Here is a 22,773-nt window from a genome sequence, read left to right on the forward strand (position 1 = left end):
TTTATTGGTCAGAGTATTGAGTTGGGAGGTCATGTTGCGGCTGTACAGGACATTGGTTAGGCCACTGTTGGAATATTGCGTGCAATTCTGGTCTCCTTCCTATCGGAAAGATGTTGTGAAACTTGAAAGGGTTAAGAAAAGATTTACGAGGATGTTGCCAGGATTGGAAGATCTGAGCGACAGGGAGAGGCTGAGCAGGCTGGGTCTGCTTTCCCTGGAGCATCAGAGGCTGAGGGGTGACGTTATAGAGGTTTACAAAATTATGACTGGCATGGATAGGATAAATAGGCCAAGTCTTTTCCCTGGGGTCGGGGAGTCCAGAACTAGAGGGCATAGGTTTAGGGTGAGAGGGGAAAGATATAAAAGAGACCTATGGGGCAACTTTTTCACGCAGAGAGTGTACGTGTATGGAATGAGCTGCCAGAGGAAGTGGTGAAGGCTGGTACAATTGCGACATTTAAAAGGCATTTGGTTGGGTATGTGAACAGGAAGAGTTTGGAGGGGTATGGGCCGCGTGTTGGCAGGTAGGACTAGATTGGGTTGGGATATCTGGTCGGCATGGACGGGTTGGACTGCAGGGTCTGTTTCCATGCTGTACATCTCTATGACTCTATGGAGTCAAAACTTTTACCCATATCATAAATCTATAGAAAGCTGCATTATTGCCCCACTGAAGATTGAGAAAGGATATGGAAGAAAAGCAAAGAAACCAAAGAACACTAGAAATAAAGTAAAAGTATTAAGTAAGATAACTTTAAATAAAGGTTTCAAGTTTTGCTGGGTAAAGCCAGAAGTCCACCTCTGTACAAGAACAAGTTTCGGTAGCAATGAAACTTTAAAAATTAGTCATTAAGGAGGAACAAAAGCCTTTGACAGATCAATTCAAACTTCAAGTACCTACAAGGAAAGACAATAAGGGTTTGAATAAAGAGTTTACTTACCAAGCGCCTGAGATGGAAAACATTAAGGAATGGGTTTAAGACACAAAAGACAGTTGGTAATCAGGTTTAAACAAGAATGTGAGGTGATGAGTATGTGACCAAACTTTAGAGGATATCAACACTTCATGTCATCGCCCGAGTCAGTACAAGGGCAGTTTCATTATTGCTATTCTAGTCATGTGATCGGTCAACAAAAGACTAACAAGTTGATCACAAGCGCAGCGGGAATGTGGTGAGGACATCATGTTCATCAGGTGTTTGATTGACATGTTTAGTGGGCCAAATCTGTATGAATACTAAAGATTGAGAGTGCTATTTTTGGAGTAGACTGAGAGCACAACGTTGCTAAGTGCTGGTACCACTACTCTGCTGAGGTTTTAGAGCCTGTACGTAGATCAGGGCTTGGTGTCTTGTTACTCTAACTGTGAGACTAGTAAATGTTTAAATACATGTGCTAAACCTTTAAATGACTGCTTGTAAGAATTTTATTCCAGGCAATTGAACGATCTCAGGGAAAGAACCGGGGAAGGTTGAGTAGACTCCAGTAGAGAGTCTCCCCCACCCACTGAAGCTCTCGGGGAGGCTTCGACGCGATGTCCCTCGCAAAAGGGTTAGTCTTGGTAACAAACCTTTTAAGCCAGCACAAAAGGTGTTTTTGAGCAGCCATCATCCTAGGAACTGTTCTTATCATATTTGCCGGTTGCCACGGGTGCAAGTGTGAGATGTTTCCAAAAGTAACTTGACAGTCGCATGCTGCTGGTGAATGGTCCTCCGGCTGTCAACTACATGGAGTCCACCAGAAGTTTATCATTGCAAAGATTGACCTGTCAGCTGTAAAAATTCCCAAAAGCTGACTAATTCCGTTTCGAGGAGAAGATGTTGCATAGGTCAAGGCAGCAGGAAGGCAAGATCTTTCATTACTGAGAAAGAGAAATATCAACTAACTGAACAGCAGCAGAAAGATCAGAAGGCTGTTAAAAACCAATTGCTGTCCATCTTTTTCAAAACAAAAACTGTGCAGCTCTGTGGCTACCTCCACTCCATGTTCTCTGTCTGAGGGAGTGTACCTACTTAAATTGATCTTTTGATCTTTTTGTAAAGTGAGATACTTTTTGAGATTGGGATTTTGATATTTAAAAAAGGGGAAAGAGGAAATGGCAGATTGAATAATTACTTTGCACCACTGTTCATGGTAGAAGACATTATTTAATTATGAAATGTCATTAATCAAATGGCAAAGGGAGGGAGAAGAAATACATAGTGTAACTATCCTTATAGAAAAGTACAAGCAAAGGAAACTATTGAGACTAAAAACCAATCTATGTGACAGGTATTGAAAGAACTAGCCTCAGGTCCAAGAGAATTGGAAAACTGCCAGTGTAATAGCCATATTCAAAAAGAGAAGGAGACAAAATATCTAGAACTGGGCCCTATCGCTTCACATATATTGATTATTGAAAGGCTTTGGGATGCTCTGAAGTGATGAAAGACACAGTTCTTTGCAGTTTCGTAGAGTGTAATATGATATGTTCTCATTGACACTGTTCAATGCGTTGCTTCCACTGGCAGCTCTCTATCTCTGAGCTAGAAAATATAGAATCTGTTCTAAAGGATATATAAGAGTAGAGCATTTATAAATGCATGAGATAATCAAGCAAAGTCAGGATGGTTTCATTAAGGGGAAATTGTGCACCTAATAGATGACATTGTTGGGATAAAGAGGAATATTCACACTGCCATCCTGTAACTTGGATCCATCATAATTATTAACAATAAATGTGGATGACTTAGATGAGAGAACGTCTGGGAGGAAGCTTGATTATGTTTAAAACAGCTAGGTTTAAGACAAAATATCTGCAGCAGAATTTATATTGTACATGTTACCTGATTGGAAAATGGAGGGTGTTTGTTGAATGATGGGGGGGATGCTACGAGGGAGTAAAAGACTGGACGTGTAGAAAACCAACATGAGAAAGTGTTTAAGGTATAGGCAGATAGAGAAAGTTAGGTTTTTAGGGGTTTTATGAAACAAGAGGCTCAGCTGAGTATGATTCACATCAGATAACAACTTGCACTTAACGATGGGGTGCTGGAGGTAAAGGTAGTGAGTTTACAAGATGAAATGTTATTCATTATGTAGAGCCATTTAACAAGATAAAGAAGCATTCAGTGTGTGAAGTCAGTTAACAAGGTAGAATGTATTCATTTTGTGAAGCCAGTTTACAAGGTTAAGAATATTCATTGTGTAACAGCAGATGGCTTAATCTTTACTATTGACACTCGCTGATTGTAATGGTCACCCAATAAATATGTATATTGCTTTATCTGGATGCTTCTCCCTGTAAAATGATTATATAATTCATGAAGAAACTGCTGTTCGAGAGAGAAGACCGAGAACTCATGTCTCTGTGTACGTGGGCGATCGTTCTCTCTCCCTCCAGGGCCCGGAATAGTGATGAAGGAGATAAATCTATACTGTGTCTCTCGGCATTTTGCTTCGACTGAAGTCAGAGTGGGACAGCACATGTCCGATCGCGCTCGCTCCTTCCAGGGACCAGAATAAAGATGAAGGAGGTAAAACTATACTGTCTCTGAGCACTTGCTTTGACTGATATTGTTATAAGATCATAAGACATAGGAGCGGAAGTAAGGCCATTCGGCCCATCGAGTCCACTCCGCCATTCAATCATGGCTGATGGGCATTTCAACTCCACTTACCCGCATTCTCCCCGTAGCCCTTAATTCCTTGTGACATCAAGAATTTATCAATTTCTGCCTTGAAGACATTTGGTGTCCCAGCCTCCACTGCACTCTGTGGCAATGAATTCCACAGGCCCACCACTCTCTGGCTGAAGAAATGTCTCCGCATTTCTGTTCTGAATTTGCTCCCTCTAATTCTAAGGCTGTGTCCACGGGTCCTAGTCTCCTCGCCTAACGGAAACAATTTCCTAGCGTCCACCCTCTCCAAAGGCCTTTTGGAAGTCTAGGTAGATAACATCCACTGGGTTTCCCTGATCTAACCTACTTGTCATCTCTTCAAAGAACTCCAACAGGTTTGTCAGGCATGACCTCCCCTTACTAAATCCATGTTGACTTGTTCTAATCCGACCCTGCTCTTCCAAGAATTTAGAAACCTCATCCTTAATGATGGATTCTAGAATTTTACCAACAACCGAGGTTAGGCCCGTTTCTCTATCCCCATAACAGATGGAATATTCTAGAAAGAACGGGAGCTGACCACTAAGATGGCAGTCACTCCAGTGTTTGAATTAGGTGATTGGAGGAGAGTAAAGGTACTAAGAATGAGTATAAAATTGGGAGAATACAAGCCCTGGCCATGTTGGGGCAATGCAGACAGTTGGAAGCAGTAGAGATTGACTGACTGTGTGTACAATATTCAGTGTTTGACCAATTATGTTTAAAAATGACTTTTCCTGGTGGCCTCTTATGTGCCTCGTTGGACAAACTTCAGATTCAACAGTTCTCGGATACAACAAGAGTATTAAAGCTGCATTTTGCAAATGTCAGAAAATAGGTGGTGAAGTTGGCAAACAGTCTGCAGTGAGATTTGGGCAGGTTAAGTGAATTGGCAAAAAATTTGGCTGCTGGAATATAATATGGGACAATATGAGATGCATTGAGGCAGGAAGCATAGAATTATATGTTATTTAACTGGAATTAAGTCTGCAGAATGCTGCTGCAGCACAAGGATTTGGGAGACTTTGTGCTTTTTTTGTGATTTTTGCACATGGTTTAGAGTAATGAGGCATGTAAATGGTTTAACAATTTTTGAGAAGCTTTGTAGCTCAGGTTGATGATAACTATATAAGTTAGCTAACTGAGCTTGAAGATTTGTTTTCAGACGTTTCATCACCATAAGTAATGTCATCAGTGAGTCTCTAGTGAAGCGCTGGTGCTATATCCCGTCTCTCTATTTATAAGTCTTGGTTTCTTAAGGTGGGTGATGTTATTTCCAGTTCTTTTTTTCAAGGGAAGGTAGTTAGGGTCTAAATAGATGTGTTTATTGATGGAGTTCTGGTTAGAATGCCATGCCTGTAAGAATTCTCATGCATGTCTTTGTTTCGCCTGTCTGAGGATGTGTTGTCCCAGTCAAAATGGTGTCCTTCTTTGTCTGTGTGTATAGAAACTAGTGATATTGGATTGTGTCTTTTGGTGGCGAGTTAGTGTTCATATATCCTGCTGGCAAATTCCCTCATAGTTTGTCCGATGTAGTGGGTTTTTTTACAGTTCTTGCAAGGTATCTTGTAAATGAAGTTTGTTTTGCTGGTGGTATCTAATGGATCCTTTAGGGTCATTTAGATGCTATTTAAGTGTGGTGGTAGATTTGTGAGCTACCATGGTGCCAAAGGGTCTGAGTAGTCTGGGAGTCATTTCTGATATGTCTTTGATGTAAGGTAATGTGGCTGTTGTTTTTTGGTTGCGTTGTGTCTGCTTGTTTGGGTTTGTTTCTGAAGAATCAGCGGATTGTGTTTGAGTACCCATTTTTCCTGAAAACGTTGTAAAGGTATTTCTCTTCTGCTTTTTTTTAGTTTTTGGGTGCTGCAGTGTGATGTAGCTTGTTGACGTAATATCTTGATGCAGCTCTGTTTGCAAAACTGTAAAACAAAACACTGCATTGGACAAACTAGCATGAATCTTGCCACCCGAATACATGAACATCAGTTGGCCACCAAAAGACACAATCCAGTATCATTAGACCTATAAATAGAGAAGCGGGACATAGCACCAGCGCTTCACCAGAGACTCTCATTGATGATGATACCTAGTATGGTGATGAAATGTCTTGAAAACAAACCTTTAAGCTCAGTGAGCTATCTTCCATACTTAGGTAAATGGTATGTTGGCCTTCGATAAAAGTCATTGAAAAGTATAATACTTTTCATTGAAATGGTAAAATAGGGAACAAACACAAAATTCTGGAGAAACTCAGCAAGCCTGTATACATCTGCAGAGAGAGAAACAGTTAACATTTCAAGTTTGATATGACTGTTCAGAATGTCAGGCATGACCTGGTACTAAACGGTTTTAATGAGTCAAACCAGACTCAAAATGTTAACTTTCTCTGTTTGCAGATGCTACCAGAATGGAGCTTCTCCAGCACTTCCTTTTGTTTCAGATTTCTAGCATCCACAGTATTTTTATAAAATTTGAAAGTCTGCTAAAACTATACAAGATTCTAGTTTGACTACATCATCTTAAATACCTTGAACAGTTTTGGTCCCATTAACTAAGGAAAGATATACTGGCATTGGAGGCATTCCAGAGATGCACCAAGTTGACCCTAAGTATGGAGGAATTTTCTTAGAAGAAAGGGTTGAGTAATTTGTGTTTCTGTTTATTGGAATTTAGAAGAATGAGAGGCATCTGAAAAACGAAATTCATAAGGAGCTTGATAGGGTAGATGTGGAGAGGTTTCTTTTTGTAGGAAAGTAGTTTGTCATATTAGCCATGGATCCCATTGATTGGTGGAACAGAACCATTGGACTAGCCTATTTCTGCTTCTCTGTCTCATAATCTAACATTGTGTACCCCATTCAGACTATCCAAGCAAAAATATTAATCTCATTTAGTGTACATGTACTGTATGTTCAAAGTACATTAGGGCAGAGGGATCTAGGTGTCTGTGCACAAATTGCACACATGGGTGTGCAGGTGCAGCATATAATAAGGATGACAAATGGAATCCTGACATTTATTACAAAAGGACTGGGTTAGAAATGTAAAGAAATATTGTTACAATTGTAAGAAGACGTTAGTGAGACCAGATCTGGAATATTGTGTCCTGTTTTTCTGTCCTGACTTGAGGAAGGATGTGATGACACTAGAGGCAGTTCACAGGAGGTTTGCAAGATTGATTCCAGGAATGAAAGGCCTATTGTACGAGGAGCAGTTGAATGGCTTGGATTTGTACTCGCTGGCGTTCGGGAGAATGAGGTGGGATCTGCTTTGAGGTATATAAAATGCTAAAGTGCATTGAACAGATGTTTGCCCCTTTTTGGGACAACCTCGAACAAGACTGCATAGATATCGAATGAGAGGAGTTAGGTTCTAAACTAAGATTGGAAACTACGTCTCTTGGAGTGTTGTGAATTTGTGCAGCTCACTGCCACAGAGTGCAGTGAAGGCAGAATTAATCAACAGATTCAAGAGAGAAATAGATATGTTTCTGATGAAAAACAGGATAAAGGGCTAAGGGGAGCAGGCAGGAAAGTGGAGTGGAGACCAGGATATGATCAGCCATGATAGTGTTAACTGGCGGAGTGGGCTCGAAAGTTTGAATTGCCTACTCACACTCTTACTTCCAATGTTCTTAGCTGTCCATGCACCAGGCTGCCATAGATTGTTTGATGGAGGCTTTATACTATTTGTCACCTGTTTTAGTTTGGTGATATTATGGTGTGCAAGATCATGTTAGATTAGTCATAATTTACTTATGGGCAGTTGGTCCATCAATAAGTTACATTGTCAAATAATCTCTCAAATATATTCAAAACCTGTTGTGATTACATTTTGGTTTGGTAATATCTGTAGTGATGATGCAAGTGGCATTTTAAAACTCCACTCACTCCTATAACAGAAATGTCATTCCTTTCTATCGCAGTTTTCTTTACCATGTTGGACTAGAGGACTAGATTTAACTGTCTTCAATTTACACTGAAATATGGAAGAGGAGTTCATTCATGTTTGACCATTCAACTACAAGTATAAAAACATCTTTTGGATTTTGTAATAAGATCTTTTCTTTAACAGATTCCAGAACAGTGATGGTGAAGTTAAATATTTGCATGATGCTGAAGAGCTAATCCGTCCTGAAAGGAACACTCTTGCTGTAAGCTTTGTGGATCTGGAACAGTATAACCAGCAACTGGCAACCACTATTCAAGAGGAATTTTACAGGTGAAATGAATGCTGCTAATCCACATTGAAGCTTGAATTAAATGTTTATGGCTACAGGGTGCCACATAGTGTGTCAATAGGCAAATTAAATAGTGGGAACTTAGTCTTAAAACAACATATACAAACTTAAGACTTTAGGAAGAAACAATACTTGGGGAGGAAACATCAGTTGGTCTAACTGGTTGTAGTCCAAGGAAGAAATCTTTTAATTAGTCATGGAGAAGATGCACTTTAAAAATTTTCGAACTGTTGAAACAAACATACATCAAATATTAAGACGAGCAATTAACGATCTGATCTGCTACAGTTTCTTGTTGAATCTTTTTCAGAGTGTACCCATATCTCTGCCGTGCTGTTCGGAATTTTGCCAGAGACCATGGGACTATTCCACCAAATAAGGAGTTTTATGTTGCAATTCAGGACTTACCAGCCAGACACAAGTAAGAGAAAAATTGATTTTTTTTCTCTGTTTCGCATTGTCCGTCAAATGAAATTCCAATTAAGTGAAGAATGAGTTCAAGATTCTTTTCAGGTGTCTGTTGTATCTCGGTCAAGAGAGCAATATCACCATAATCCAGCTCTGTAGACTTTATTGAAATCTATAAATTCAATTTATTCCCATTCATTTCTCATGAGTTTTCTTTACCAGTGTTGGACGAGAGGACTAGATTTAACTGTCTTCAATTTACACTGAAATACGGAAGAAGAGTTCATTCATGTTTGACCATTCAGCTACACATTTGAAGTTAAACTGCACTAATTTTAAACTGTCATGTATCAAATCATGATTTCTTGTTTATAAATCTGCTCTCAGCTTCTATTTGAGAATACAAATTCATCAAAGTACTAAGTAAATTTCAAAGTTGTAAAATTTAAATATTTGTCTTGATCTTTTTACAGTCTCGTCTAGCAGATTTAATTAAGTTTGCAAAGTTATCAAGTACATTTATGGGAAGAAAACAATATATAATTGAAGGTTTAAATCTGTTTATGTTTAATCATTCTTAACCAACCACTAAAAATGATCGAAGACCAATGTCTTTTTGTTTTAAACCAGAATCCGAGAACTGACAGCAGCACGAATTGGAACCCTGCTACGCATCAGCGGGCAAGTTGTTCGAACCCATCCTGTTCACCCAGAATTGGTCAGTGGAACATTTATGTGTCTCGATTGTCAGACGGTGGTCAAGGACGTAGAGCAACAGTTCAAATACACCCAGCCAAATATCTGCAGAAATCCAGTGTGTGCCAACAGGAGACGATTTATGCTGGACACTAATAAATCACGATTTGTTGACTTTCAGAAGGTGAGTGTACAACTGCGATTGAAAGTTTACCATGTTGTTCTTGTACTCTGAGAACATTTTGGGGAAGAATCTGTTCAAATTTATATGGAAATACATACTTTTTTAAAAAATGAAATTTTATTTGGTCTTTGAGTTTGTGCATCAAATTTCAGTATCTGGGGTCCAAAGCAAAACTTATACTTACAATTTCAATTCGTGTTTTGAATCTGCCATTATTAAACTGACTTGCACAATGAAGATCTTGTACATGTCAAAATGGTAACCAAAACTCCAAGGGTGGCAGGACATGAGTTTTTTTCTTCATTGACTTTCTCTTTCACCAACGTCATCCCATAAATAGGGTGAGAGGCATAAAACAGTGGAATGATTATTTTTACTTTTTGTGGTTTAATCACCGTTAAGCCAAAGATAGGGGAGCAAATTGCCTTTTTCATGTTGACTGCACAACTACATATCTGAAATAATACTCCATTACTAGTGATACAGAAATAATTGGATCAATTTTATTTCAAAATCCTGTGATTAGAGAATATTCTCAAAGTTAGCAGTATTAAAATGTTATTGTTCCATTGGATAGCCTACATAACTCAAATTTCTACCTTGTTTATTCTCAAACACAATGGTGAAAGGATTAAATAATGTATACTTAGAATTTGTGTCTTTGCTTGCATTCAATATTTTACCTACTCATAATGCAAGCTGCTGACCTCTTAGCTGTAGTTTTAATTTTGGGAAAACGAATGTTCTAAAATAAAAGTGTGCAGAATAGTGAAGATAAATCAATAAAATAAAATTTATAATGTGATTTTGAATAATAAAATGTTTACTTTGTCTTCTGCTTTTTGAGTATTCTCTTAATATTTAGGTGCAATATTCAAAACCATTTTAAATACAAATTTCATGGGAATTGTTTCTGAGTTATGAGTTCAAAGGAGCAAACCATAAACATTTCAGTACTTAATGACTGTCTTTCATATCCCCTATCGTTTGATTAATTTGTACTGGCTTATCTTTTCAGGTTCGTATTCAGGAAACTCAAGCTGAGTTACCAAGAGGTAGCATTCCCCGCAGTGTGGAAGTTATTTTGCGTGCAGAAGCTGTAGAATCAGCACAAGCTGGTGATAAATGTGACTTCACAGGAATGCTTATTGTGGTTCCTGATGTATCTCAACTGACTACACCAGGTATGCTATAAATTAGTCACTTTAACTAAGTTTGCTATATTTAATGTATGCAGGTAAGATTTATTAACAAATGAGGATCAGTGTAATTTGATTGGAAATATTTCTTATGTTATAAATGTCATACTGATAAAGAAAATTCTGTAAAGAGGTTGTATCAACTAGCCAAATAGTCCATAATCTTCCAAAAATTGTTGTTTAATCTATTTGTATATTACATTTTCTTTTAGAGAAACACTCAAATTGACATCACCTAACTTGCATATCTAATCTCAGTGGACTCCAGTATTTTGGGCCTTAATGCTTTGTTGTGTTATTTTTAGAAGCATATTGTAGTGTTGCTGTATTTTCAATGGTATGTTGTTCTAGAATTGAAACATTTACCTTAAAAAAAAGCCTTTAATCTATCACTAATGAACAGTAAGCAATTGATAACTAAATACTGAAGTTTTTTCTTTGGCAGGTTTTGTGACTACATTTTGTCCTTGCAATATCATCCTCTCTCCAGTCTCTTGCGCACACTCTCGCTTTCTGTTTTTGCTCTGTCTGCTCTCTCTCACCATATTGGGTAACAGTGCACTAATTACTTTCTAGCCAATGTTACCCATCAAACTGGTAACAACAAAAGTTATTTATTACCACTGTTAGAAACTTTATGTAGTAATTAAGGAATGTGATTTTTTTGATTGAAGAACCATTATTGATTAAACGTTTTGTGTTTTCTTCAGGCATCCGTGCTGAAACTGGATCTCGTGTCAGTGGTGCTGAAGGGTATGAAACTGAAGGAGTAAGGGGTCTTCGTGCTTTAGGTGTGCGTGATCTGTCCTACAAGCTAGCCTTTTTAGCATGCCATGTGGCACAGACAAATCCACGGGTATGTATTTTGTTGTATGAAATGTTGAATTGGAGAGCATGAGAATTTAATAACCTGAAAAATGTTTTTTTCCTTTTATCTAAGGTACAATTTTGGTTTCAATGTCAATTAATTATATTAATTCCCAATTGTTCTATTCTTTGCATATTGAAAATCTCAGTCTTTTTGTTTGTTGTCAAAATTTCAAGATCACAACTTTGGAAAATGATTCTGAACTTGTCTGTATGCATATGTAACAAGATGTTCAGATTTGTAACTTAGCTAATTTATGATTGTTGACTAAACTCATTTGAATGTTGTCTCTGCTGCTACTGTCTCTTGTGGCATGCAGAATGAACAAAGACAAATCGAGAATATTTTAAGAGTTATCTCATATTGTTGCAAGTTCTAGGTTTGCAGTTAAGATCACTGCAGATATAATTGATTTTCCTTTTGTTGATCAGTATTCATCAAATTTATTCCTGTATTTAGAAATTCTGAATCTTTATTTATAACGTTTCAAATAGCACTGAGTTTATCTGTACATCTTTGGAGATTTTGTCTAGCTTGTTGCATTAAAACTGTTTTCTTTCTGTTTCTAAAAATATATAGTTTGGTGGTAAAGAAATGAGAGAAGAAGAACAGACTGCAGAAAGTATAAAAAATCAGATGACTGTTCAGGAATGGGAGAAAGTGTTTGAAATGAGTCAGGATAAGAATCTGTATCATAATCTCTGTACAAGTCTTTTCCCTACTATTCATGGTAAGAAGTAACATTTTGTGAATGTATTTTTTTTTTTAAAGCATTTTCTTTCGATGTGAACGTGATTCTGATTAACTGGTATTGAAATTTCTTTCATCCTGAACGATGATTCTAAGTTAATTTTTAAAATGCCAAAATTAATTGTTGCATAAAAAGTACAATAATATTTATTGACATTTAATAAGCATCTTTAAATATTGTTGCTGTATATTTTTAAGATGCTTAATTGGAGGTATTTTCTTCAAGAAAAAAACAATTGCTCCATTATTTTTGTGGTGCAATACTTAGAAATCGTAAAATTTTCTCTTTTACAGGTAATGATGAAGTAAAACGTGGAGTCTTACTGATGCTGTTTGGAGGAGTTCCTAAAGCTACCTTGGAGGGTACCTCTTTACGTGGTGATATTAATGTTTGTATTGTTGGCGACCCAAGTACGGCCAAAAGCCAATTCCTTAAGTAAGTCATTCCAAACTGCGATATTAATTTTTGACATCACAAATGCTCTTAAAAAATCAGTATTTTTAAACCAGTTGTGGTCCAATTATTTCAGTCATACTATTATAATTAGATGTTCTAATACTTATCAAAATGTGTAATTGTTTATAATAATTCATGTTTTACATATTCAAGCTGCTATGATTAAATAATTGTTTTCATAATTATATTCCTGGGGAAGGGAAACGGAGAGAGAAGCAATCCAATGGGTTTTAAACTTAGTAAAGTTTACAGGGGAACCTCGATTATCCGAACAAGATGTGCGGGCAGTATTTCGTTCGAATAATCAGTTATTTCGTTTAATCGATTAAATCGATTTCCTCTGGGGATGGGAGTTTTTAAAGTCTGCTCTCCGTTCAGGATACTGCAACAGCACAAAGCGCGTGAGCCCCTGCCCTCCAATCCTGTCCCCCAGCCCCCCGTTCCACTTTTGCCCAGTACAGGACAATGTGGGAGAGATTATCTGGGAAAGCGTGGAGAGGGGGGTTTGTAGAACTCCAGGGAAAGTCTTGGGGGGGAGGGTGCAGGGGGAAATGTGGGAGGGTAGTCATTTGGAGACTGTGCTTGTTTAATCACTGTAACCAAAAGACGTAACCACTGTTGGAAACATGTCTTTGTAATGTTTCTATCAGGACCTTGAGATCTCCTTCGATATTCCGATTTTCAAATAATTGGTATTCGGATAATCGAGGTTCCTTTGTAATGAAAAATGCCGCGGGTGTGAATGTTCAGTGCTGCACAGTTGGATAGTGTTGCATTGCTTTAATTCTTTATCCAACATTAATAATTACATGCATATCTTGGAGCTGAAATCCTTTGCCATATCAGAGAATTCACCATAGGTTATATTGATTTAATTCTCCAGTGGATATAAACCTAGTTCTTGATACAGGTCAGCTATCTAGCCTCTGAGCTAAGCACAGCATGACCATATGGATAAGTAAAGTAAGAGAACATTTTTGTGTTCAATATGCAAAGGTTGTATAGCTTTGTTCAGTTTAATATTTACAAATTAAAGATTTTTTAAATATAAAACAGGCATGTGGAGGAATTCAGTCCTCGAGCAGTGTATACAAGTGGCAAAGCTAGTACTGCTGCAGGTCTCACAGCTGCAGTTGTGAAGGATGAAGAATCACATGAATTTGTCATCGAAGCCGGAGCATTGATGCTTGCTGATAACGTAAGGGCATTCTGTACAATTTATTCTTGATCATAGGGTTGCGTTGCATTTTGACAGTTAAGAGGCGATTTAGTTAGATCTTTCAAAATATTAGGAAAAACTCTCTTGGCTGGTTGGGGAATCTAGAACAGTCAAAAAAAGCCAGATTTATAAGAAGTGAAGTTAGGAACACGCCTACTCGAAGTCGATACTGCACCAATTAAGTTGATTTTTGTGGAGAGATATTGGGCAAAGATAGAATCATAGAATTTTACAGTACAGGAGGAGGCCACAACCTATCCTGTCTGTACCAGCTCCTGAAAAAGCTAACCAGTTCGTGCCATTCATCAGCTCTATTTCCATAGCCCTCTAAATTCATCACTTTAAAGTATATATCCAGCCCTCTTTTGAAACCACATATGCAATTTACCTGCGCCCACTTTCCCAGGCAGCATATTCCAAATCCTAACAACTCTAGTAAAGATGTTTCTCCTTATTATCATTCCCAGCTTTCTTGCTGACAATCTTGAAATTGTGACCCTCATTACTGACATACTAACTAGTGGAAACATAATATGCTTCTTTGTTGTGCCACAAGTGTTTATAATTTTGAACACCTCAGTAAGGTAATTTCTTAGTCTTCTCTTACAAGGGGAATTTCCCAATTTTGCTAATCTTTCCTTGCATCTAAATCCCTCATCCCTCATTCCTGATTATCATTTCTAGTGAATCCGCTTTGCATTGTTTCTCCAGGGCATTAACTTCCTTCCTTAAATAAGGTGTCCAGAACTTTACACTATTCTCCAGATGTAGTCTGACCAGTGATTTGAAAAGGTGTAGCATAACTTCCTTGCTTTATTGCCTCTATTTATAATCCTATAAACAGTCTTAACAATTGTTTCAACTAGCCTGGCCACCTTCAGAGCATTATTTGTATGCATCCCAAGGTCCCTCTGCTGTACATTCAATGTTGTAACAAGAAACTGTATTGACTCTGTTTCTTCTGGCAAAATGTTTCTCTGCATCGAATTTCATCTGCTAGGTATCTGCTCATTTGGCCAAATGAGCAGTGTCCCTCTGAAGTCACTCAGCATCATCCTCACAATTTCCTGTTCTCCCCAGCTCAGTATTATCTGCAGATTTCAAGATTGTGCCATCAACGCATAGCTTCAAATCATTTCTGTAAATCAGAAAAGGCAAGGGTCACAGTGCCAATCCCTGGAGAACACCAATTGAGAAATGCTCATCTAGAAACCCCCTGTTTCCTATCTTTTAGCGAACTTCTAATCCATGTTGCTGAGGACCCATCAATCTCAAATATTTCTAATTTGCTAGCCAGTCTGCCGTGTGACAGTATGTCACATATTTTCTGAAAGTGCAAAATTACAATTTCCACAACACTACCCTCATTCACTGCCTGTGTCATTTCATTAAAGAACTCCATTTAGATTTGTCAGACGTGACCTGTCTTTGACAAAGCTATATTGACTGTCCAGTATTAACTTGTTTTACTCTATTTACGTCAACCTATATTATGGTCTCTCCATTTTCCTATTATTGCCGTAAAGCTGGATATTATGAGTGGTGTTGCACTTCATCTATTTAATGGACAGTGCAGGTTTAAGGGCTCAAAGGGCCCACTCATGTTCCCAAGTATATTCAATTTGAAATTGCTAATTTTAACGTTTGTGGCTGAATGTAAAAGTTTATGATTACAGATTTTTGAAAGCATTTCATTCATGGTGTATGTGATAACCTCTGAATTGGGAGTCCTGTGGCATGCATTCTGCAGTGTTATGCTGCAATATTTGGATAAGTCACTCGAGACCATCCCAAAGTTGGCTAATTGATAAAGCCAGTTGTGATATAATTAACTAAACTCAACGTTTTCCTGATACATATTTATGTATCCTAAGCTTTGGACTTGTGGAATTTTCTTGTTATTCCTATCCCTTCATGGATGCAAATTATTGTGGGTTTCTATGCTGACAAAATATCCACAATGTCTTTAAGTATTCCTCCTTTCTTATAGGGTGTTTGCTGTATCGATGAATTTGATAAAATGGATTCAAGAGATCAAGTCGCTATACATGAAGCAATGGAACAACAAACCATTTCCATCACAAAAGCTGGAGTCAAAGTAACTTGTTTAAATTATTTCAAAATCTTTTTGGTTACTTACTGTGGACTTATTCTGAAGAGATTGAATTATAGTTGGCTTCTTTGGGAAGTAAAAGTTAAAAGGCAGAGTGAAACTTTGTGAAATTTTAAGTATGAGCAAAGATTTTTATAATTTTTAAATATTCTCTGACAGATCATAGAATCCCAACAGTGTGGAAGCCGGTCATTCGGCCCATCGAGTACAAACTGACCTTCCAAGGAGCATCCCACCAGAGTCAACCCCTACCCTATCACCCTGCATTTACCATGGCTTAGCTTGCACACCCCTGGACATTATGGGCAACGTAGAATATGGCCAAGCCACCTAACCTGCTCATCTTTGGACTGTGGGATTAAGTAGGAGTACCTGGAGGAAACCCACATGGACATGGGGAGAATATGTAAACTCCACACGGACAGTTGCCCAAGGGTGGAATTGAGCCCAGGTTCCTGGTGCTGTGTGGCTAAAGTGCTATCCACCATGCTGCTCAGATCTGCTAATGACAACTTCCTGAAATCTTTGCTTTAGTCATTGCTTGGCATTCTTTTCCTTGTCTTCTAAATGGAGGATAACTGCTGATCTTTCTTTCAATATTTTCTATTTTTTCTCTTTTGTCTAGCTTGTATCTGCTGCTAGCACACATCCACACATTACCTTGATACTGGTGTGCATATTAAATATTTATTCAGCGCATTAATAAACTTTACTTGACACGATGCCTAAGATCTGATCTCATTGAATCATAACCAGTTATTTCCCCTGCCAACACGCTGCCATCCTACTTTAATTTTCATTTTCATTCTGCAGTGTTATGCTACAATACTTGGATAGGTCGGTCGAGACCATCCAACAGTTGTTTAGTTAGTAAAGCTAGTTACGACATCGTTAACTATATTTAACATTTTGTTTTATGTACAATGAAAATTTATCAAAGGTGGTGAATGGGACATCTAGGTACAAGACAGATAATAAAACTTTAAATGCACGTGATGAGATACTTCATGTCTTGCTGGGGAAGATCTTTATTCTTTCTCTCAGTTATTAGTAAATAGAAATTACTTTCTTTTGGGATCGTTTATAGTGAATAGTTTAGCAGATGAAATAGTGAAGTGTGTTGATTGTGCATTACCTTTTAAATGGATTAAAAACTAAATTCTGTGGGTTAAAGTGTAAAGCAAAATCTTTGTTTTATTATTTTTAGGCTACTTTAAATGCCAGGACTTCTATCTTGGCTGCAGCAAACCCAGTTGCTGGACGGTATGATCGTTCAAAGTCTCTCAAACAGAATGTAAATCTCTCAGCACCAATTATGTCTCGATTCGATTTGTTTTTCATTCTGGTTGATGAGTGCAATGAGGTGGGAATATCACATTTTCATGTGTTATTTTTTATTTTGATTCTTAATCAATTGAAGGAAATTAATGTTATGTAATTTTTATAAACTAGGTAACAGATTATGCCATTGCTAGGCGCATTGTGGACTTGCATTCTCGAATCCAAGAATCTGTTGACCGAATCTACTCTTTGGATGATATCAGGAGGTACCTGTTATTTGCAAGGCAGTTCAAACCAAAGGTCAGTCAGTTGATGCGATGTGAAGTTTATTGGACTGTCGATTGTATAAATTGTAATTATCAACATAACTTTGAGGATTTAATTTTCTAGATTTCAAATGAATCTGAAGACTTCATAGTGGAACAGTACAGACGACTTCGCCAAAGGGATGGCTCTGGGGTGACCAAGTCGGCGTGGAGAATTACAGTGCGTCAGCTGGAGAGTATGATTCGACTCTCTGAATCTATGGCCAGAATGCATTGCTGTGACGAGGTAACTATTAATCATTTAAGAGATTTGTCCTCTTGCTTTGGACTGTGCATTGGTGCTAATTCTAACCTCCCTACTTTCCAAGTCTCAAGTGACCATTATTTGATCATATCGGAGAGGTATATATATCATTCTTGTCCATATCCTTCAAAATTTCTGTTCTCTAGTTACTATTCATCAGACTAAAACTTCCTGCTGTAGGACCATACGTCTTAGGAGAAGCCAACTGATCCTATTCCATCGTTCATTGATAATCTTCAACTCCCTTTTCCCTGTAATCTTCGATTCTCTTACTGTTTAAAAATCAGTTTATCTTTAAACATACTTAACTCTGCCTTCTGCAATAAAAAAAATCCATGGATTCACTACCCTCTTCAGTGGAAAAAAATCCTTATCTGTGTCTTAAATGTGCGACCCTTTAGTTTGAGATTATACCCGGTCCTACGCTCTCTCCCACAAGGAGAAGCAACCTTTTTGCATCCATCCTGTCAAGTCCCCTAATAATCTTGTATGTTTCATAAGGTTGCCTCTCATTCTTGTATATTCCAGTCAGTACAGGCACAATCTACTGAACCTCTCCTCATAAGACAGTCCCTCTGAGCCCAGAATCAGCCTAGTGAACTTCCCCTGAACTGCCTCCAAAGCTTGAATTTCTTTCCTTAGATAAGAACCACAAAATTGGACATTCTTTCCATCTGTGAACTGCCTCGTGCATTTTACGGCTTTAACAAGACTTCCTTATTTTTATGTTCCATTCTTTGTAAAATAAAGACCAACATTCCATTTAATTCCCCTATTATGAGCTGAACTAGTGTTAGCTTTTTTGTGATCTGTGCATGGGGACTTCCAAATCCTTTTGTAGCTTTCTGCAGTGTTTCTCCATTGGAATAATATTTAGCTCCTCCTCTTCCTTTAAAAAGTTCGTAACCTTAAATTTTCCCACATTTATATTCCATCTAATAGTTTTTGCACACTCAATTTACCTGACTATATCCCTCTGATATATTCTGTGTAATCCTCACCACTTGCCCTGCCATCTATTTTGGTCATCTGCAATCTTAGCTATAGCGCATTCACTTTCCTCATCAAAGTCATTACAATATATTGTAAATAATTGTGGCCAGCACTATTATCGTGAGCTATCATAGTCATACTGCCTGACTACCTTTTTAAATAACGCAGACTACCAGTTCAAGTCTTCTACAGAGCTAAGCAGATACCTTTCTCTGATCAATTATACGGCCAAAATAATAATAGTTAACTACAAAATTGATGTTCAAATGATATACTTGCCTACATTTTTTCAACTACCAGTTTTTTTGAGAACTGCGCTACTTGTGCTTCCTATCTAATAGTCCACCTGAAACCTGGGGAAATCTCTTAATGCTTCTTTTGGCAGTTATCTGCTGCTATAGCTGAATGATTTATAAAATTGTCCAATGTAATAATTTGCTGCATTATATCAAAATACGTGAACATTTTTTAAATGATTATTTTTGATTATGTTTAAAGATTGTTGAAGGTATTCTTTTAGCAACATTAACGGAAAGTGCTACCAAAAAAGGAACGTGTGCCAAATTTTTACTTGTGGCTTTATAGGTGCAACCTAAGCATGTAAAGGAAGCTTTCCGGTTACTGAACAAATCAATCATTAGAGTGGAAACTCCAGATGTAAGTTTTGACCAAGATGATGAAGGAAGGGAAGAGATGGAGCAGGAAGTTCATGAAGGAATTGATGGTAAAATGACTTTAATTTCAAGTGTTTAAGTTGACTGTACATGTTGATATTCTATCCTCCAATTTGGTCTGTAAGAATCGATTTGGGCTTCTGTCTTCTATTATGTTGGTGTGGTAAGTGACCTATTCAAATGCTGTCTCTAATTTTCAACTAAGGTAAATACAATATTGATATTATTTTCCTTTTGAAGTTTGTCTTTTCATACACATACGATGAACAAGTGGTGTTAGCACTGAGTTATTAATCAGGTAATGTTTTGGTGACCTGGGTTTGAACCCTGCCATCACAAATGGTGCAATTTGAATTAAATAAAAATGGGACTAAGAGTCTGATAATGATCTTGAAGCCAATGTAGTTCACTTATATTCTTTTAGGGAAGGAAACTGCAATCCAAACCTTCTCTGACCTACACGTTGACTCTACCCCACTGGCGGACAGGCCCAGAATAGCTGGCTGTGCACTGGTATGTGGGCCTCAGGGAGTTGCCCTGGGAGTCCTCAACATTCACACTGGACATCATGAGGTCTCGTGGCACCATGTCAAACATGGACAGGGAAACACCCTGCTGATTGTCACATATTGTTCCCCCTTGATTGAACAACACTTGGAGGAAGTACTGAAGGTGGGCTCGGCAAGAATGAAATCTGGGTGGGGGGTTTCAGTTTGCATCATCATGAGTGGCTCTGCAGCACCACTAATCAAATTCGTCAAGTCCCAAAAGACTTTGTTGCGAGACTGGGTCTGTGAGGGAACAAAAAACAAAACCTTACCTTCGTCCTCACGAATCTGGCTGCAACAGATATTCATCTGTGACTGTATCAGTAAGAGTGACCACCACACAGCTCTCGTGGAGACAACACCCCGCTTTCACTGAGAATGTGCAATTGTGTTGTGTGGCGCTATCGCCGTGCTAAATGGGACAGACTTTGAAGAAGTCTAGCACTAGGCATCTACAAGGCACTGCAGGCCATCAGAAGCAGCAGAATTATACTGCAACCTCATGACCTGGCATATTTCCCCCATTCCACCATTACCGTCAAGCCAGAGATCAACCCTCCAGTTCAACAAAGAGTGCAGCAGGAATGCCAGGAACAGCATCGGACATATCTAAAACCTTAGTGTCGATCTACTGATGTTACAAAACAGGGCTCCTTGCATATTAAACAACATAATAAGCAATAAGCGTTTCCACGACCAGTAGCTCAGATCTAATCTCTGCAGTTTTTCCACATCCTGTCATGAATGAATATGGTAATTAGGCAACTCGGGAAGAGGTGTCTGTCCAGATATCCCTATCATCAATGATGGGGGAGCATAGCACCTTAGTGTAAAGGATAAGGCTGAAGCATTTGCAAAAATCTTCATCTAGAAGTGCCAAGTGGATGATCAATCTCAGCCTCCTCCAGAACCCCCAGGATGCCAGTCTTCAGCTAATTCAGTTTGCTCCACCTGATATCAAGAAATGGTTGAAGGCACTGGACATTGCAAAGATTATGGGTCTTGACAACATTCCAGAAATAGTACTGAAGATGTGTCTTCCAGAACTTACCATACCTCTGTTAGCTACCAGTGCTGTAGCTGTACTGGATCAATGTGGAAAATTGCCTAGATGTGTCCTGCACCCAGCTGGAGAAATCCAACCTGCCCAGTTGCCACCTCATCAGCCTAAACTCAACCATCAGTAAAATATTGGAAGATATGGATGATATTATTAACAGTGCTATCATGCAGTACCTGTTTATGGGAATAGGAATAGGTCGTTCAGTTTCTTGAGCCTGTTGGGCCATACAATAAGATTATAGCTGATCTGCAATCTAATTCCATATACCTGCCTTTCGTCCATACCTCTTTATACCTTTTGCTTAACAAAATTTACCTATCTCAGATTTACAACTAGCAAGTGACTTAGCATCAACTGTTACTTGTGGAAGAAAGTTCCAAATATCTACCACCCTTTTTGTGTAGAAGTGTATCCTAACATCTCTCCTGAATGGTCCAGCCTTAATGGTCAGACTATGCCCCTTAGTTCCAGAATCCCAAACAGCGGAAATAGTTCACCTATCTGTAATTATCTGTAATTTTTGCCCCTAATTCTGTGGGGTTCTATCTAAGTTACCAGTCTTGTTTATATTCCATATAAACAGCATTCATAGAAATTTCCCTGTCCAATACAACTTTTCAAAAAGTATTTACTGAGCCTTGTTAGGCATGACCTCCCAGCCATGAATCTGTGCTGACTGTCCCTGATTAACTGAAAATTTCTGAGGGGTTCAGTTAGCCCATCCTTCATGTAGATGCCCAACAATTTCCCCAATAAAGGCCATAGGCAACAATCTACTCTCCAGTGCACAGTTTGTGTTTCATCAGGGTCTCTCAACTTCTGACCTTGTTACAGCATGAGCAAAAGAGCTGAATCTCAGAGGTGAGAGTTACAGCCCTTTACATCAATGCTGCATTTGGTGGAGTCTGGCATCAGGGAGCCCTAGCAAAACTGGAATCATACCTGGCACAAAGACGTTAGGAATACTGAGTAAACATCCCACCCCCCCAAGTCACCTACGAGAAACCAGTCTGGAGTATGATGGTATAAGACCCTCTTGCCTGGATGACTGCAGCTCTAACAGCAATCGAGAAATTTGACACTATCCAGGACAAAGCCCACAATTGGCATTACATCACAAACATCCACTCCTTTCACGAGTGACACTCGTTAGCAGCTGTGTGTGCCATCTAAAAGATGCAGTGGAGCAATTCACCTCACCTCCTTAGACATGACCTTCCAAACCCACAAGCACTTCCATTTATCAGATTAAGGGCAGCAGATACATGGGAGCACCACTACCTGCAAATTCTCATCAGCAAAATGTTCAGCACAGTGACTTGTAAATACATAACTGTCATTCAGTATAGTGTCAAAATTCTGGAATTCCCCATCTAACAGCTTTGTGGGTCTACCTACAGCACACAGACAGCACCATACTACAGCCAGTGATGCCCACGTAACATGAATAAATTCTAAAAATTCGTGGATTAAATTTTTCAAGACTGTTTGTAGGCTCTGCAGAACAGTGGAGTTTTTGTGAGGAGTGGATGAAATTTTGAGTCCTCTCCTCTTGGACTATTTTTTATTTAAAATCGTACGATAATTTCAATTTGATCTTATATGGTTAAGTCACTATTATAACCTGCAAAGAATTGTTTTCTGGTCACCTTAACCCTTAGTTCAGATTTTGTAGATATTGACTATTGCCAGTGCACAGCGCAACCCCAAGAAGGGAGGTTTACCAGGATGTTGCCTGGTATGGTAGGAAGATCGTATGAGGAAAGGCTGAGGCACTTGGGGTTGTTTTCATTGGAGAAAAGAAGGTTTAGGGGTGACTTGATAGAGGTGTACAAGATGATTAGGGATTTAGATAGGGTCAACAGTGAGAAT

The 22,773-nt window shown here is 38.4% G+C and overlaps 1 protein-coding gene across 1 annotated transcript in view; it reads left to right on the forward strand.

Moving 5' to 3' along the window:
• The window catches only part of LOC122551696 (DNA replication licensing factor MCM6-like), a 39,575-nt gene that overhangs the window by 6,247 nt on the left and 10,555 nt on the right, over window positions 1–22,773 (forward strand). Inside the window, exons 2-14 of the mRNA XM_043694025.1 lie at window positions 7,713–7,859; window positions 8,189–8,299; window positions 8,917–9,166; window positions 10,185–10,350; window positions 11,076–11,221; window positions 11,813–11,963; window positions 12,278–12,419; window positions 13,497–13,638; window positions 15,650–15,757; window positions 16,980–17,135; window positions 17,225–17,353; window positions 17,444–17,605; window positions 19,202–19,340. Coding sequence (XP_043549960.1) covers window positions 7,713–7,859; window positions 8,189–8,299; window positions 8,917–9,166; window positions 10,185–10,350; window positions 11,076–11,221; window positions 11,813–11,963; window positions 12,278–12,419; window positions 13,497–13,638; window positions 15,650–15,757; window positions 16,980–17,135; window positions 17,225–17,353; window positions 17,444–17,605; window positions 19,202–19,340 — 1,949 coding nt within the window. The remainder of the gene's footprint in view (window positions 1–7,712; window positions 7,860–8,188; window positions 8,300–8,916; window positions 9,167–10,184; window positions 10,351–11,075; window positions 11,222–11,812; window positions 11,964–12,277; window positions 12,420–13,496; window positions 13,639–15,649; window positions 15,758–16,979; window positions 17,136–17,224; window positions 17,354–17,443; window positions 17,606–19,201; window positions 19,341–22,773) is intronic.

This window comes from Chiloscyllium plagiosum, chromosome 7, assembly GCF_004010195.1.
Source record: "Chiloscyllium plagiosum isolate BGI_BamShark_2017 chromosome 7, ASM401019v2, whole genome shotgun sequence".
NCBI lineage: Eukaryota > Metazoa > Chordata > Chondrichthyes > Orectolobiformes > Hemiscylliidae > Chiloscyllium > Chiloscyllium plagiosum.